Source organism: Linepithema humile, chromosome 7, assembly GCF_040581485.1.
Source record: "Linepithema humile isolate Giens D197 chromosome 7, Lhum_UNIL_v1.0, whole genome shotgun sequence".
Lineage (NCBI taxonomy): Eukaryota > Metazoa > Arthropoda > Insecta > Hymenoptera > Formicidae > Linepithema > Linepithema humile.
In genome coordinates, this window is record NC_090134.1 from 2,139,874 (window position 1) to 2,157,662 (window position 17,789).

The 17,789-nt window shown below is 41.8% G+C and overlaps 2 protein-coding genes and 1 long non-coding RNA gene across 3 annotated transcripts; 2 read left to right on the forward strand and 1 right to left on the reverse strand.

Moving 5' to 3' along the window:
* The first annotated feature begins 339 nt into the window (after window positions 1-339).
* On the forward strand, window positions 340-3,287 carry LOC105678585 (leucine-rich repeat neuronal protein 2). The gene is made up of 6 exons (XM_012378056.2): window positions 340-557; window positions 646-917; window positions 1,555-1,814; window positions 1,947-2,238; window positions 2,322-2,480; window positions 2,616-3,287. Exons 1-6 carry the CDS (start codon window positions 404-406, stop codon window positions 2,940-2,942), a joined length of 1,464 nt encoding a protein of 487 aa, XP_012233479.1. The 5' UTR covers window positions 340-403; the 3' UTR covers window positions 2,943-3,287.
* Window positions 3,288-5,450: 2,163 nt separating this feature from the next.
* On the forward strand, window positions 5,451-12,156 carry LOC105678586 (homeobox protein LOX10-like). Its single transcript, XM_012378057.2, has 3 exons — window positions 5,451-5,801; window positions 6,071-6,305; window positions 8,423-12,156. Exons 1-3 carry the CDS (start codon window positions 5,451-5,453, stop codon window positions 8,845-8,847), a joined length of 1,011 nt encoding a protein of 336 aa, XP_012233480.1. The 3' UTR covers window positions 8,848-12,156.
* Window positions 5,704-16,662, reverse strand: LOC105678587 (uncharacterized). Its single transcript, XR_010891173.1, has 3 exons — window positions 15,701-16,662; window positions 14,775-15,064; window positions 5,704-5,829 (listed from the first exon to the last, which is right to left on the reverse strand). It is a non-coding gene; the product is annotated as an uncharacterized lncRNA (long non-coding RNA).
* Between the last annotated feature and the right edge of the window lie 1,127 nt (window positions 16,663-17,789).

Sequence of the window (17,789 nt, forward strand, 5' to 3'; positions counted from 1 at the left end):
AACTAAAATCAGCATTTTTTAAATTAAGGATACTTTTTAAGTATTTTTTAAATTATAAAATTCTTATTAATATAAAATATCATTATTTTAGAACACACGTGTACTAAATTAATTAATTAATTTTCATAATCAAACAGCAAATGATACACAGAATCAATTTCAGGTTTCAGTCGCTGTCACAAATATGTCAAAGCATCGCTTTATGATTTATGTAACCGCTTCGAAAGGAGAGTTATTTCTTGGTGTTACTTCCCTCACTTCTGCGGACGATGAGTAATTACGTGCAATCGAGTTATCTTATCGCATTGCTTTGTTATCATATGCGATGTCCCGTTGATACGGTTAGAGTATCTTTAGCTAACGCCGTTGTGAGAGTCTACATTTGCCACCCTTTTGCTCTAGGATGGATTTCCGAGTGTCGGTGTTTTTACTCGCAATATTCTTTCTTGTAAAGTGTGAAAATACCGTAAATATCACAGTTTCAGATTCAAACGCGATTAAAACGGAAATCTCTGTAACAACACCAGCAAGTTTATGTACCGTGTGTACTTGTACAGGTAGTAGTTAAAACTGGTGTTAATACAATTCAAATCGTCACAGTGCTAATTAATAAATAAGGTTTATCTTTGAACGCAAACATTTTAGATGTCTTCGTGAACTGCAGTAGCCGGAATTTAAAAAATCACTTCACAAATATTCAATGGCCAAATACGACGATCAAAGAAATTTTATTTGAGCATAACGATTTAGTGCACGTTACATCTTTCCCAAAAATAATCGTCGAGAAATTAATTCTGCGAAATAATAAAATCTCTGTAATCGATTATCACGCCTTCAAGGAACTTGTTAATCTTACCGAATTGGACTTGAGTCATAATCAGTTGACGTCGGAACGCCTACAGCCACATGTTTTCGAGGTAACGAAACGGTATTACAAGTTAGTACGTAGATTACGCTGAAATCAGAGCAAAGGACGCGAAGAGAGCTTCCTCTATGACTCACTGATCAATAATAAATTAAGATGCTTTTCAGCTCAGTTTATTTAATTAATTCTACTGCTCACAATCAGACGTATAATATTAATTAGCTTTAAGAACAGTCCAGTAAACAAGTTCATTCTTTTCTCAGTTTTATTTTAGCGAAAATTGATACTGGTTTGTAAAATAAATTTAAAAAAAAATTTTTTTGTTTGGTTTAAATAAATAAAATAAATTGTTTCAAATTTATTTGCGGAAAATGCTGAATTTTTAAAATTATTTCAAACATTATTCCAAATCTGATATGACAGAATACACTTTCATATTACATAGAACAGTAGGCAATGTTCTTTTGTTTATCTATTTATCTATTTGCGTTCAGCGTAAAAAAAGCTTGCTATTCTTTCCATTACATGAATTACTAGTTGTTTCTATTTCTTATCTATTCGCTAACTATCAGTGAAATTACTTAATAATTACACGCATGTCTTAAAGCATCGAAAAGACATTTTTTAGACGTCTCTCTGATGTCTTTAACATGCATGTTATTTGGATGATTATTTCTGTAAATTTTTAGGGTAAATTCTCGCCAGTAGCGTACGAGCCTTTGTCAAATTTGAGAGTTTTGAACCTGGCTGGTAACATACTCCACTGGTTACATCAAAGTGTGTTTGAGCATCTTGTCGGCATTAAGGTGTTGAATCTCTCCGGAAATCCCTTTGGCGTAATCGACTATCGTACATCCATAGCGATCAGTAGCTTATCATACTTGGAGGAATTAGATATCAGTTATTGCGGATTAAAGGACCTGCCAAATTTTCAATTTCACAATTCCAAGTAAGAAACCGAAAACAGATGTAAATATTACAGCTTCGTTACGCGCTACTTTAAAACACTGTTAAGTGTTTGTATTCTTTAAAAGTAAGTGTAAGTGTATTCTTTAAAAGAGATTTCACCATTTTTGTGTAGATATTTAAAAAGATTGGACTTGACTAACAATGAGCTCACAGTTTTGCCCAGAGCCTTGGAAGATGCCAAGGCCTTGGAGTATCTTCGTTTAGATGCCAATCCGATACGCGTTATCGATCGCACGAACGCTTGTCCAAACTTGACGAATCTGAAGGAACTCAGTCTACGCGAAATGCCGAGTTTGACAGAAATTGGGAACGGCGGCTTGTCGGCGTTAACTGGCCTGGAGAACCTCTACGTGCAAAATTGCGAGAAATTGGAAAAGATAGATGAGTACGCGATAGCGAGCAAGGTGTGTACAAGTTGAATGCAGCGGTATTTGACGATGAGATTCGATAATCCAGTAAATAATATAAAATCGTTGCTACATTGCAGACTGCGGAGGGCACGATATGGCCGCCATTGAAAATACTGAATCTAGAGTCCAACGCTCTCCAATATTTACCGATGTTGCTCGTTGGAAGATGGGACAATCTCGAAGAGTTGCACCTGAAGCACAACCAGTGGAGCTGCGATTGCCGTAATCAATATCTAGTAAGAGTCCCGACAGTTGCTGCTTGCGATCGAAGGAAATATCGATAACAAGTGTTCCGCATCAATCTGCAACTTATCGCAAGCGCATTCATTTCAACTGAATCGAGTTCGGCGACTAACGAATTGCTTTCGCAGATCGGAACCGTGTTGCAGCAAAACGGCAAGAAGTTAATGGGAGCCGAAGTCAGCGAGCTCACCTGTTCCGCGCCGCCGGAACTCGCGGAAGAAGAGCTCATATCTTTGACCGATCGGCACCTACGCTGCTTGGATTTGTACGACGCGAGACCGGAAAAGGACGCCGCGATACTCGTCGGCGTGCTGATCGGTTTGCTCCTCGCCATTCCGGTCGGCATGGCGCTCTTCGCCTTCTGGCGACGCGGTTTCATCTTCTGCGGCTCGCAAGGTCCTGCCACCTTTTCCCGTGCCTTCTACAAGCGCGCGTCCAACGATGACGAGATTTAACCACGCAATTTTTAATCACAATATTTTTGGCTAATACAGTTCTTTGCGTGCTTGCTTTTTGCTAAGAAACACATTAAGAGAGATTGCATATCGCATTGCAGCAGCATCCATAATACGGATAAAATATCTAGTCTAGTTTTTTCAGATATATGTGTCGCTTGAATATTTGTATATTTTGTAAAACTGTAAAAAGAAAGAGAGAGAAAGAATGTGTGAGTGTATGAAAGAGAGAGAGAGAATATTTTTTGTTCCAATAAGCATATCTGCTAGAGCGCAATCTACTATACAACGCGTGTCGCACAATGTATTACGATGTATTAGTATAATAAAGAACTTGAAAGTTAATGTGCCTCGTTGCTTTCTCGTCTAACGAGTCCCTGGAGGACTCGCTTGTGAAGGACGATTTAGAGCGCGTCGAAACCCCGGACGATGGATTTTCGGCTTTATAAGCGAGACCGGAGACCGGCTCTGCCCTCGTCGTAAATGCATCGAGGGAGTGAGATGAGGCGAGGCGAGGCGAGGCAAAGTAACGCGACGTGCCAAGCGACGCCACCGATGCGCAGGCGGGCACACGGACGCATGGATGGACACGCGCCGATAACGCAATTACCGCGACGTTAATTTACTCAATAATCGCAGAAGCAACCCCGTCTAAATGTCGGCACGCGTCCCTCGACCCTAATCATACCGGCCGTCGTCACGTTGCTATGCCAGACGATAGCCGTTGTCGGCGTAAAAGCCGTCGAAAGAGATTATTGCAAATACCAAAATATGTTACCCGCTAAAATATAAGATTCCTCTCTTTTCCACCCCCCCTTCTTCTCGTTTCCTTTTCCGCTCCTCTTTTTTAATACATTGCGTCATCCTCCCGACGTGACAAGAGTGTCATGCTTATTACGGACGATAATTTAATATTAGAACGCGTCAACGTGTGCGTTTCTCTATTCGGTCCTCATCAACTACTTGGTACTTTGTTTATCGCCTACAGCCAGGGATGACGCGGACGTGTGCACCGCCATTTGGAGAGGCGCACTGTACCTATACATGATTTCATAGGTAATTTAATCCCACGTTTCTGCTCGTCCTCTCTTCGAAGATTCAATACCGATACGTTTCGAAGCGGCACGAAGCGGTGTATCGACCATGCGGGGAACTCGACTATATTTGACGAAGAGATTCGAAGCAGGCGCAATGTCGCGACAATATAGGTATACGCGCGCGTGTGTGTGTGCGCGCGTATCTGCATGTATGCGGAATATCAGAGAATTCGAACATCTTCACTGTTCGCATATGTAGAATGACACTTTTGAAATTAGAACCTGATACCTGCTGCTGCTGCACGAGGACGGCGGAAACGAGTCGTTTTGAAAGCGGAACCAAGCGGGTGAGTCGCCGCGCCTCGCGTCGCGTCGCGAACGTATAACGGATAGAGCTACATCACAGGGGCAAGTGAGAGTTACCGCGGGAGTGCGTACTCTTACATATACACACGCGCGCACCATTATTATCTACATATAAGAGTAAGCGATAGAATGGAGAGAATATACAGAAGGATCCCGTCCCTCCTCCCACGCTTTTTGCCATCCTCCTCCTCGCAGGGACGTACCACCGGATTCATGAATAGCCGAGCGCGTGTCCATGGAAACGAGTGGCCGGGACCCGCCCCGGAACTACCGCGCGCAGCCAACCCAGGCTCGACGGGTGTGTACGGGCCAATGCGGATGTTAGGCCGGCCTTGGATAGCCGGCTCAAGCTTTATCCTTCTTCGGCGATACTGCAAAGCAGCGGTTCCAGGCGGGAGGGGTTGCCGATGATCGTGCGCAGGGGGTTGAATCGCCCTGTGTCGCATCGCGCGCGCACCGATACTCCCTTAAACGTCGTTGAATAAGGCCTGATCGACAGTCGACGACGGTGTTTCTCGCGATTCATATCCCAGTATGATCCGCAGCGATCAATTAGACTTCCAGCAAGATCCTCGAGCGAGATAAGCGCCGGCTTTAATTATCCAGTCGCGAGCGAGGCAAGAGTAAGACTTCGTTTCTAAGATGTTGTTAATGCGCGCACGTACGCGCGTGAACCCCTGTCGTCTTACGTTGACGTGTACGACGGAAGGGAAAGTGATCCGTTTCAAGAGTGATACACTCCTCCTCGCTCCTCGTATCTTTTCTTTATTGCGCGAGAAGCTGTAATTGCCCGGGCGGTATCCGCGACCTTATTCGTGCCGAAAAGTGCACGAGAAACAGTGACGTATACGCGGGCAAGATTTCGGAAGTTGTATTATTGCTTCGCCGAGGGGAGGATCGCTCGCTCACACGAGCAAATGGATGCGGCGGATTTGTCGTTGACTGAAAAGCGTTGGATCTCGTTAGATTTAATCTCCGAAATCCCGCGACAGCGCGGCACCGTCGCCAAGAAGCCGAGCGTCAGAGCTGCGAGAATGTAACCGCGAGACATCGACGCTCACATCACACAGTTGCAACCAGTCTCGCGGCAGGCGAAAAAAAAAAGATGCAGTCCACCTGCCAGCAGCAACAAGCTCAGGCAGGTCAAAACGGAACTTCCGCCAGCAGGACGTCGTTCCTCATTGAGGATATTCTTAGCCGCGGCACCGTCACCCCGCATTCCCACCACCATCCGTTACATCATCAGCATTTGACATCGACCTCCGCACACGGGCAGCAGCATCATCAGTATCAGCAATTCGCCAGTCTGCTTCCTGGCTATCCCGCGGCACCGCCCGCTGCCGCAGCTTTCTTTTTGGGCCCGCTTTTCGGTAGCGCCGGCATGGGGGTCGGTGTGGTGCCGGGTGTCGGAGAACTAGCAGCCTTGAAGCATTGTCGGCGGCGAAAGGCTCGAACCGTAAGTACACTTTCTAGCATTCAGTATTCTAGAACAAAGCAGCGTTCCCCATCTTCCGTCATTTTCGCCATCGAAATCGGATGAACGTTTGCAAATAACGTTTCATAAATCGTACACGCTATATCAATTTTTACGAAGCACCAAATCGTTAGTCGGGACAAATTAAAAAATTCATCCCAATCGACTTAATCCGTGCGCCATTGCGATGATAACGTTTCCCCAAATTGCTGACGAAAGACTAAAAATTATTTGTTTTCGGCAATTTTCAGGTGTTTAGCGATCAACAACTGGCAGGTTTGGAGGCAAGGTTTGAAGTACAAAGATATCTGAGCACGCCTGAGAGAGTAGAGCTCGCGGCTGCGTTACATTTGTCTGAAACCCAAGTGAAAACATGGTTCCAAAATCGGCGAATGAAGCATAAGAAGCAATTGAGGAAGTTAAATACGAACAGCAGTAGCAATTCCAATTCAGCGCAGCAATCGATCGCTATAACATCGCCCGCCGGTAAGTCGTGTTCATCTATTTTCTTGCAAGATTTGTGCGCGATTAACTACAATACGAGTAATCCTTTCATTGCGATGCGTTCGTAATAAAATAGTGCGGATAGTGCGACAAGAAAGCACATTTCGCACGACAGAGTAATAGAGTGAGTGAAAAGCTTGTAAGAATTTTTTTACAAATCAGCGACGAAGTAAAAATTATAATTATTTCAATTATTGGAAATGTTAAGAACATTTCTTTCGATTATACCAAAAACTCTCCGGACGTAGATGCACGCTTCTGCACAGTGAAAGGATTAAGTGGAAATGTTATTTGCGAATCGAGTAAAAATACAAAGTGGCAGAATCGGCAATAATTAGCGCGACAGCGCTAATACATCGTTTTCGTTATGCAGCATTGTTATGCAACATTACAAGCGTGATTTCGGCGCTTAAAATGAATTTGGAATAGTTCTCTGCTGTAACGAAGATTACAAGATTATTAAAAGTTAATATTAATGCTTAAAATCTGATCAATGAAAATATGCACGCACGACATCGTCGTCGCAATCACGGTATCTACATAATTTTGCATCGACTAGCCTCCTCGACGCAACATGTAATTTAATTACCGCTAAATTAAGTACGCGTATCGACTTTTCGATAAACCGGATAAACAGCTGCGAGCAGTATTCTCGCACCGCGAGTTAATTAACTTGGCTTAATGACACTGTGTGCTAAATAAACGATAATTCTAAAATAAGACTGCCTGCTCTGGGAGCGATAAAGAAAGCAGAAAAAAAAGCACCGTGTGCACATGACTTTTTACGGCGGGCGCGTCCAAAAGTGCACAAAGCGCAATCAAGCGAAATATCATAACTGACGGATATTCAGTTTAATAGTAATAGAGTAATAGCAGGGCGGGTGCGCATGTGTGCGCCGATATGCACTAAAATGTTAAACAAACTGCGGATCAAGTCGATACGCAAACGCGATAGCTGTCGACAGTCAGGATTAACTGGCCATAGTTATCGGTTAATCTGGCCGGAGTGGAGCGGAGAGACGCGGGATAGCACGTTATAACGTCGGTTGTCGTTAAATACTTCCCTGTTGTCGCGCTAATGGGCGATATCTGTATAATGCAACCAAAATACCGCTGACAATAAATTACGCAAGTTCGGCTTAACTAGCCAGACCGTAACCGTGGTTACGTTGCGAGGAACTATAATCATTAACGGTACCTGCCGCAGGTAACCTGTGTAATGATCGCGCATTCCGCCGTAGATATTTATCGTAATCACTCGCGAACGCCAAAACTACTTGAGTATTCGGTGTGTGTGTGTCTGTGTGTATTGAATATAGATGCATATATTCACGCATGTGCACCCACACACACACACACACACACGCGCGCACACGTGCGTGTGTGCTTCGAGCGATTTAAATAGTTTGAATTCGCATTCTGTGCGCATTCTATAGTATTTTGTTTCAAGTTGCTCGTCTCCGTAGACAAGATGGCTCCGTTCAGTAGGAAGGGCTAACCAAGTTACATAGACGTCTCCTTGGCAGCAACCAAGAAGGAGGTGTCGAGGGAAGGAGGGTGGAAAGGGTGGGAACACATAGAAGACGAGACCGCCTCGACGTCTTTAGACTCGGGGGCGAGCTATGTAAGGCACTCGGGAGAGAGATTCATTCCCTCCTTCGGCGCCTCTCTTTCGCTCGGTCTCGTTCCGACTCCCGCTTACGCCCGTCTTCGAGAAAATTGCTCAATTACCCGCTAAGTGCTCGGTCAGACCTATATTCTCGATTGCTCGCCACTAAGGCCTATCGCAGATCGCAGTGGCGCGTGGCGCGTGTCGCGGATTTCGATTTTTCCTTAAATCTTGGCCGCTTGGGAAATAAGAGCGGACCGCCTTTGGCCGTGGAGGAGGGAAATTGCGAAAACATCAACGACCGTTTGACGGTTTGACGAACGATGACGGGCGTTTCGTTATTCAATGACGCTTCGATTCCGACGCGAAATGACAGCGAAAATCAGAAACGTAACGTTTCCAATCGCGGTTCGCGAGCCACGGCGGAGGTTGACGCGTTGCAAAATTATCATTCGCCGTTCTATATTAATGATTTGTCATTTGTTTGCAGAACGACCCGTGGATTTTTCGCTGAGCGGCGGCCGCGAGTCCCGCGCGAGCAGCGACGCGCCCGCGGATTCCGACGACGAGGACGACGACGAGATCGACGTGCTAGGCGGCGAAACACCGTCGCCGACTCCGACGCCGACGGCAACGCCGACGCCGACTCCGACGCCGACGCCGACGCCGATGCCGACGTCGACGTCGACGTCAACGTCGACGGCTCTGACACCGTCGTCGACGCGAAGCGGTACTTTGCCGCCTCTATCCAGACGCGGCACGCCACCGAGGATTCTCCACACGACGATTCATCCGCAGTCGCAGCCGCATCCGCATCAGCATCCGCATTCGCACTCTCACTCGCACCCACATTCGATCGGCCTGCACCATCAATCGCAACACGGCCAGCATTCCGCCCAACGTCAATATCGCTGAGATATGTTGTAATAAAATCGAATCGTTTCGTCTCTTGCCAGAATCACGGCAATTACGGCAATTATAGAGAAGGAAAAAAGATAATCTTTGCTCGCGCGGCACCCGTAACGACCGTAACAGATTTACGCGGAGCGAGAAATTCGATTTTATTATATCATTTTTTTAAATTTAGCAAAAACTAAAGCTTGCCGCGTAACGGAAAACATGGCCAGAGACATTGTCCCGCTCGAGATCGGAAAGAGCACAACGTTATGCGACTCTCTTTAAAAGGTATTTATATGTCATTGAAATATATAATTTATTATTAATTTATAATCTAATGATATGAACGTTATGAAATAAATTAGCAGAAATCTATCTTAGACGAACTACTAGATTTTTGTTTTCAACAGATATTTTGCCATTTTTTAAATATTATAATATTTATATTTATATAATGAAATTTTATTCCATCGCGACACAATTTCTTGTGTAATCTGTGTAAAGAATTTTTTTGCGTGCAAAGAATGCTTTATGCATTCATACTCTTTAAAATTTTGCTTTCCTCCTGCATTCCTCTCGTCTTCTTTTTCTAATAATAAAACAATAATTGCTAGATTATATTCTCTTCGTTAAACGTAATAAATTCGTCTTTTCATGAAATAAAATTTCATCAATGTTTTAGAACATTCATTTATCAATTTATTAGAAAAAGTTCAATCAAGTATCACTAAAACAAATACTTGAATTAGAGAAACAATAACTAATTAAGAGTCTAATAGCTTGCCTTAAAGTAATTTTTTTACTATTTTTATAGCGTTCATGTTATTAAATTAATTTTTATTCAAAAGTAAATGAAAATAACTTGTACATGCTGATGATAAATGTGAAGATTGTGATGAATTTAGGGTTTCTCGAAATAATGTCTGTAGAATTGATGAAAATTATATTGTGTACATTGTCTAAAATTTTTCCCTTCGTGAAAATTTCGATAAAAATTGGACAAGTAACCAAAGTTGCCACGATATGAACAACAGATATGATTTTACTGATTCTTGATGAACTAAATTTTACCGCGTTCAAATTATCTCTCTTCTTGAGGTAGCTTTTGAGTATTCGTGTGGGTAATGGTTGTGATTTTACTAATAATTGCATTTCAATTTCGGAAACCACACTAAAAATATTTGTGCTTATACGTTTCCCAGCAAATTCTTTTCGGCAAAGAAAGGAGAGAAAGAGAGAAATGTTTCTATTGCTTTTCTAATACGAAAAAAATACATCTGTTGGGTTCTCTGGATGATCAGATTCTTTATTTTTTCTATGATACTTATATCTTATTAATGCAGTATTATAATGGTATTTTAGATACCATTTTGAGAGCCTTTATTGATGTAATATAATTGATTTTATTTGTAGATTCTTTTGACCGCAGGAGAGATTATATGCTTATTATAATCTTTAGTTTAGATTAAGTCTTGATAGTGTGGTCAATAATTCATAAAGTATACAGTGTAATAATTAGTAAAATGATGATGCATGCGAGGCCTATTCCAAAAAAAAAATAAATAATTGGAAAAAAATAATTGCAAATAAATTTTGAAATTTATAATATTTTCCTAATACAGATATATAGGCCTAAGTACGTTAGATTAAAAAAACATAAAAATGAAAACTCCAGCCAGTAGAGATTTTCTTTTTTTCATTTAATAATGGAAAAACTTTTTCTATTGAAATTAATAGTTGTGCAGCATAAATTCATAGTTGCCGTATTAGATCGTATAGAAGAAGCAGCGACAGGGGTGTTTTTTGAATATTGCGACTTACAACAACGATCAAAACTTGAGAAAATGTACATACCTTCGCCTAAAACCCTTCCCAGATACTCAAGAATCAATTGCCATTCACAATTGTTAAAAATAATGAAGCTTTCTCATTAAAAACTTATTTAAATTGTGTTCCTACTTTGGACCGAATTAAAGAAGATGAAGTAAAAGTATTCAACTACCGTTTCTTTCAAGCGCGAAAAATTGTGAAGAATGTGTTTGGCATTGCAGCACACACAGATTTTACAACAATCATAGACTATGTTGATAAAGTAATTCTTGTTATATATATCACACAATTTTGTAAAAAAATTTTAACATAATGGAAGAAAGATCTGATTAAAATTCTTTAATTTATTTGTCTTTCCGGACAAAGCTGCATTGTTTAAACTAGTTATATCAAGTGCGACAGGCTAATAAAAAATTCTTTGTTTTAACTCAGGGATTATTACGATGGGTGTGGGAATTTTATTTAAATGTGATTTAAGTGTGATTATTTGTAGATTTCATCCGAATTCATCAATCAGGAATACGCATTATCACGCTTTATTATATTATTACGCGATTAACCGCTTATTTTGTTATTATTGTTACGACATTTTATTACGTTACATTTTATATACATAATTAATACGCGAAAGAATTTTATGCGTTCCAAAGCTTATGAAACTTTCTTCAAATAAATCTTATAATATAAGAAATTGGATTTTAATAATATTTCATGATTTATCCATAGCTTACATTTTGATTCCGATCTCCTTCCATGTTTCATCCTTCATTCGATTATCGCTTTGCAATTTTTATTAATCGTATTACTAAATGTTTTTAATCTGCCTGTCACGTATGCACTTTTATATGAAAAAATATATTGATGCAAATTATTACAACTACTTATCATAATTTGGTTACTATTATACACCCCTGTTGAAGCTAGTTGAATTAATGTTTTTACATTTAAAGTTCTATTTCTCTGAGCATGTTAAATCATATTTTATTGCAATCTTTATACATAAAAATTCTATAGTTAATAAACACTGATTCTTACGCTCAAAATTTATATAAATTTGTTTAGGATTTTCAAATGCAAATCGTTAAGTGTGTGCCGAGTTTTAACAATCAAATTTACACCGTGAATACTCGATCAATTTTATCTATCCTATTTAGAAAGAATTATTAGTGTTTCTTTTGAAGAATAAAGGATATCTTAATTGTAAGCAACAATTAAACTGATCATTTTCACTAATCAAGTTAGAGGACGCGATAGGACGTTTTCACTTTGAGGAAGGGCATTGAATTCATCTCAATTATTTCTATACGCGGTTCGATATATCGCTGGCATATTTCAAAAGTCATACGTTGTACATTTGAACTATTATCCGCCTCACGATCGATTTAATTTAAATGTCTATAGTTTTATTTATTGTTAGTTCCTTAATGGATTTATTTCTGGGACCTATACAATGTTATTGCAAATATAACTGTTGATAAACGTTTTCTATTTTTGAAAGTGAGATACTCTAACTTTACAGAAACCACACGTAGAATTAAATTTAGAACTATAATCGCGTGATCGCGGAGCGTGCATCAATGTGTCATCATTGCGTCGTGAACGACGCGCGAGTTTTTTTTTTTTTTTCTACGTAACCATTTTGTTAATTATCGACGTGACATTTCAATGCCTCTGGTCCGAGACATTTTCGGAAGCTAACGAGGCATCGAGTCGACGAACAAGCAAGGGGGATCCAAAGTACGCGAGTGCCGCGAAGTTTTACTCGCGACTCACCTTATTATTATCGTTAAGAACGTCGTAAATACGATTGCCAGTGTTCAATTTGTAGTCCGTAATAATGGCGAGACGTGCGGCGGAAGTTGCAACGAATTCGACTCTATCGTGTCGCATAATTACGCGATCGCGTTCGTAATCGCACAATTTTTACTACCTGTTGCGGGAGATTAGATCGGCGAAATAGGCCCGATCGTAATTGATTTGTTAAGAAAAGAAACAATATTCTAGCAGATAGTAGATTTCCAACGAGTGCATGTTGTATAGGCGGCGTCTGCGGGACATGTCGTGCTTCCAGTTGGGGTGAATCCTAATACCCAGATAATGGGAAGTAATTGCGAGGGATCAGAGCGAGCGAAGCTACTCTGTCGGCTGTCGGTTCGGGGCAGCGGGATGCGTATAGAGAGCGAGCGAGTGAAAGAGAGACAGACGGTGAGAGAGGGAGAGGGGGAGGGGAGAGGGGGGGGGAGGTGGCGCCGCGCCGCGCTTCTCTCCCTTCCCCTCCTCCTCTCTCCTCTCCTTCTCTACTTTCCCTTCTCACTGTAGATTCGCGGGGGTGGAGAAAGAGGACGAAGAGAGGATCGTAATTGTATTATCGGGACGAAATCACGAGGTACATTCTCGGATATACATCGGATAGATACGCGGATTGAGACCGTGCGCGACCAATGCGTTAGATTAATTTTTTTCCCAACGAGAAAGAGAACAAATTTAATTATCAACATTATATTCGGAATGTTTGGACATTGGGAAAGCTCTTCTCTTTCCGGAATGCGATACGTTCGACGACGTATTATGGTAAATTTGATAAATGAAATGCGCACACGAGTACGCGCGCGCGCGCGCGCGCGTGCTTTTGGGAAGTGGAGCGTGCCGAGGGAGTCGGCCTTTTTGATACGCAAAGAGATACTATCGGGTTGTTTGAACGGAAGAAACGCGCCAGCTAGCCAGGTAAGCTTGTAAACTTAATGACATCACGGGGGCCATTTATGACGTTTATTAGATTCCGTTAAGACGTCTATTATTACGGTACATAAATAAAGGGGGAGAATTCGCACCCTTTGCCGAGGGACGGAGCGGAATGCGGCGAAAATAATGAAATAAAGGACAATGAAGTGACAGGTACAATGGCCAATAGAGCACAGGACGAAAGTGAGGACGAACAAGGCGCCAGCGGGCGGCGAGTACGAGTCCTCGGCGTGGAAGGGGTTGCAACAAGGGGTACAGCGAGCGAGGCGCGCTTTAGTTAAATGCAGTGGGCGTGTTCCCATTACTTTCATTATTTTCAGTCGCCGGGGGTTCGGTATCGATGTAGCCTGAATGTAACCCCGCGCGTATCGCGGGCAAGGTACCTACGAGTTAGCGCGCTTTTACCCAAATCGATGCAAATTGATCAATAGTTTACGACAGTTTGCGAATTTATTGGACCGACGATATGTATCGCGTCGCGAGCGCGAGCGCAAAGATCAATTTAATCCGCTCGAAAGTGGGGACGAACGTTGTAATCGAAGAGCGGACCGAAAGGCACCGCGGCAAGGCAGCACGAGGGTAGACCGTTAGCCTAACAAGCTGTCAAGACGTCGCCGCGTGTCAATCCGCGGCTCTTCAACGATCCCCGAAACAAAGCCGCCTAAAACCTCGACGTCTCACGGCCCACGCAACTCATCCAACGGATGAGAATTTTCAGCCGGTTGCCAGCTCGTTTAACTTTTTCGCAGAACAAAAATTTCTGCTCTATTGCAACCGTTGCAATTCTCTGTCGCAATCGAATGTGGAACGGGCATCGGATCGAGGAAAAAAAAGGCGTGAGAAGGGAAAGAAGAGGATATTCGTCGCAGAGACAACAGTGTTACTGTCCACGTGCCATTTAACTCGATCACAGTAGCAATCTGGCCTCGTTTCACAACCTCTGGTTACTACGACGCTTCCGCTAACAAATAACATTGTCGTCGACCCTGCGCGGGGGCGTTCTGATTCGATTTGCGCACCGTGAAAGCGCGCTCGAGAAGGAACGGCGACCGAGCGAGCGTGAAACGAGAAGAGCGGCGCGTGGCGAGGGTAAAAGGCTCATCAAGAATACCGCGTATGTTATCTCTTTGCCGTGTGCGTTATTTCTTCGCGGTAATCGCAAAATACAAAAATCAGCCGACTGTTTAAAAATTGCGTTATCCGATGATTTGACTATTTACTACGCTAAACTAAAAGATAGACACACACACACACACACACACACACGAGCCACGCAACTTCTCTCGGCACTTGGCGCGAGATCCCTATCTACACGACGTGTTTAAAAATAATTGCCGCGGTAGATTCGATGATAGTCACGGAGTCGCTCTTACCTCGACGCTTCCTGGCCTCTCGAGTGGCCCTCGTACCACGATATAAAGGTGAACTCCCCAACGTCCCCTTCTGCGAGGCCTCGCGTCTCTTTCGCTACCGGTCGAGAGCCGTCCCCCTTCCTCGCAGCCACTCTATCACGGCGTTTAAAGAAGTAAAGACTAAAGGTCCTTTACGTGTCAAGAGAGAAAAAGAGAGGCCTTGCTACAACGTTCAAGACGGGCCCGCTCGAAAGCAGTCGAGATACTCGATGACGACAGGAAGAACAAACCGGCCGATATCCAGTTTATCGCTGAAAAGTAGACCAACATGTTATAATCGAGTAAAATCGCAATGCATAACTATTATATTACGACGTTATTATAATTATATTGTATAATATAAAATTTTATACGTAAAAATATATTTTAAAAAACCATCCAGTGTATGGATTTAATTGGATATAATATAATATAATGTAGTTTCAACAATCGGAAAAACAGATGCAGAACATATTGTTATCAATAAATATGAGTAAATAGAAACAAATTGGAAAAAATTAGAAAATAAAAATGCGTATTTATTATCTCAATGCGCTAATTTTATTCTAATTTTCCCTAATTTATCTATCTATGTCTATTTATAATAATAATGTATCTGCATCCATTTCTGAATTGAAACAATATCGATTATATTATACTTGAATTCATACTTGTATTATCACATGAATATTTTTCATTTATAATTTATAAATGTAGCATAGACAAACCATCATTTACTGGCAGTGAAAAGTAGATATGACCATAATTTTAATTCTAAAGTGCAGATGGCGGTAGTAAATAGGGCTCATTTTACTGCTCACTCTATTTGCATATCAGTTAAAAGATATCCTGAACAATAAAAATGCAAAATATATTATCTTAATGCAGCTAATATTATAAAGACATACCTAATGTTAAGATGTTCGGATGCATCATCGCCACATTTCAGCATGAAGCTAACCTGGCAATGAAAACCTTTGACAATTTCAAACGATTCCCAAAGCAGGAACAAAAGAAATCCGTGAATACTGTAATCATGACATATCGGAGTGTAATTAGCAATTGTAAGATAATATTTCAAAAATTACGATAAACATTCGGTGCTTTCCGCGAGACAATCAAGATAATCTACCGCGCGCAAGATTTACATTCAAAATATTTCAGTAAATTTGAGAAATACACAAAATAGTAAAATATTACACGAGGCAGAAATATAGCGCAGCTGATTGCAGAGTGTAGATATGTCGTACTTGGCAATAATTGTGTACTCCTTCGCAATTTGAAGTAAAAAAGTGCGTAATGAAACTCACCGATACGTTACAAGGCATACTGTAATGAGTCTGTTCTAAAATGCACTGTCAGTAAAGGTGTATCCAGACAGATTTGCATAGTATATGCATAAAGCCAGACTATGCAATTTTTCATGCAACTTATTGCAGCAATTATTTTTGTGATTTATCGCACTACACGCAAATGAAGTAACATTTCTAACAAGTTTTAGATGTAAACTAAACTATTGTCGACTACAGAATAAAATACTACGGTTATGTTGGTACGACACTTGAAATAGACAAATGCATAAAAACAAAAATATTACTATAATTGCATGCAACTAGCTGCTAGAATTAAAACTAGGCAATAAGTTGCATAAAAAATTGCATAGTCAAGCTTAAGGAATTGGATTGATCCATTTCCTTATGCATCTTCTTATGGATATATTCTTCATATTGAAACCAATTGAACGAGGCTTAAGAGTGTAGTTTCTGCATTACCGATTGCGGCATGAATAATGATAAAGAATTTCCAGTTATGCGCCACATTCTACTTGACGCGTTAGTGTCACTAAAAGCTGAAACTTATCCTTATAAGAGTAAAAAAATCTATGCCCCCATTATTTGTATTTATAATTTGCATATTGTGTACAGTTTAAAGAAATCTCACACATGTCAACAAGTGCACTTCATACGCCAGGTTAGTAAAATACGGCCAAGAGCAACTGCGGTACACAAAGAATCGAATCACTTATCAATAAAACAAAAAATAAAAATATGTTGTAGACAGATATTGTGTACTTTTCTGAGAGACGCGTCAAATCGTGTCGAGTTAGGTTAGGGTTAGGGGTTAGGTTACATAGAGTTAGGTTAGGATTAGATCAAGTAATCGGTTTTGTCGACGGGTGTCGAGCAGCGCATTTAAAGGAGTGTCTCGCACTCGCGGACGGGCTAATGGGCGAAGGTTAATTTGGCAGCTGCCGCGAGTGTGCTCGCGTTTCGTGATCACGGCGTGACGGTGATGCGAAGCAACGACGAAAACAAGCAAAAAATTGCAACGAGATCACCGTTGCGTCGTGTTCTCTGTGCTCGGGCTCAAAGCTGCCTCGAGCCCTCGCGACACTTCAACGTCGCGTTGCATCTCGCCGTTTACGGTCGTTTCGGTAAACAACACGGGTGAAACGGCGGCGAGAATGGATAAACACAGCTTGGGCGTTCATACGTTTTTCATTGACGCGTATTGAAATATCTGGCTGACAGAGGTTCTCAAATCAAGAATAGTCATTGCACAAGTAGGTATATTTCGAAATACATAAACGCCTTTCGCATTGGAATTAATTATCGGAAAATGGAGCGACGCTAGTGTAGGAATACGAGTGCAAGTGCGTGGCCTCGCTTCGCCGAGTCGTGTCGCATCGCGCCGACCCATTCTTTTTACGGGTTTTAACCTCGTCTGAGCGTGCGCGACGAGGCGTTGGGTGTGCGGCTGCTGCTGCTGCTGCTGAAAGAGAGAGAGATCGCTCGTGACATAATAGCTCCGTTATTCCTCCTTGCGAAGATTTAGTCCGCATAGTGACGAGCAAGGGAGACTACGAGGGGGAGAAGCGGAGGCCCAGCTGTTCGCAGCATTCGCGACTTCGCCGGTGCACAAAGATTCGATATATCACTCCCTGTACGCCGCGGTATTCGCGATGTAAATACATATACTCATCGTACCGTTCAAGTC

Excerpts from the sequence above, each read along its gene's own strand:
- LOC105678585 (XM_012378056.2), top strand. The coding sequence starts at position 404 with ATGGATTTCCGAGTGTCGGTGTTTTTACTCGCAATATTCTTTCTTGTA. Across the intron at positions 558-645 it reads TACCGTGTGTACTTGTACAG|ATGTCTTCGTGAACTGCAGT; the intron begins GTAGTAGTTAAA and ends CAAACATTTTAG. Across the intron at positions 918-1,554 it reads TACAGCCACATGTTTTCGAG|GGTAAATTCTCGCCAGTAGC; the intron begins GTAACGAAACGG and ends GTAAATTTTTAG.
- LOC105678586 (XM_012378057.2), top strand. The coding sequence starts at position 5,451 with ATGCAGTCCACCTGCCAGCAGCAACAAGCTCAGGCAGGTCAAAACGGA. Across the intron at positions 5,802-6,070 it reads GGCGGCGAAAGGCTCGAACC|GTGTTTAGCGATCAACAACT; the intron begins GTAAGTACACTT and ends GGCAATTTTCAG. Across the intron at positions 6,306-8,422 it reads CGCTATAACATCGCCCGCCG|AACGACCCGTGGATTTTTCG; the intron begins GTAAGTCGTGTT and ends ATTTGTTTGCAG.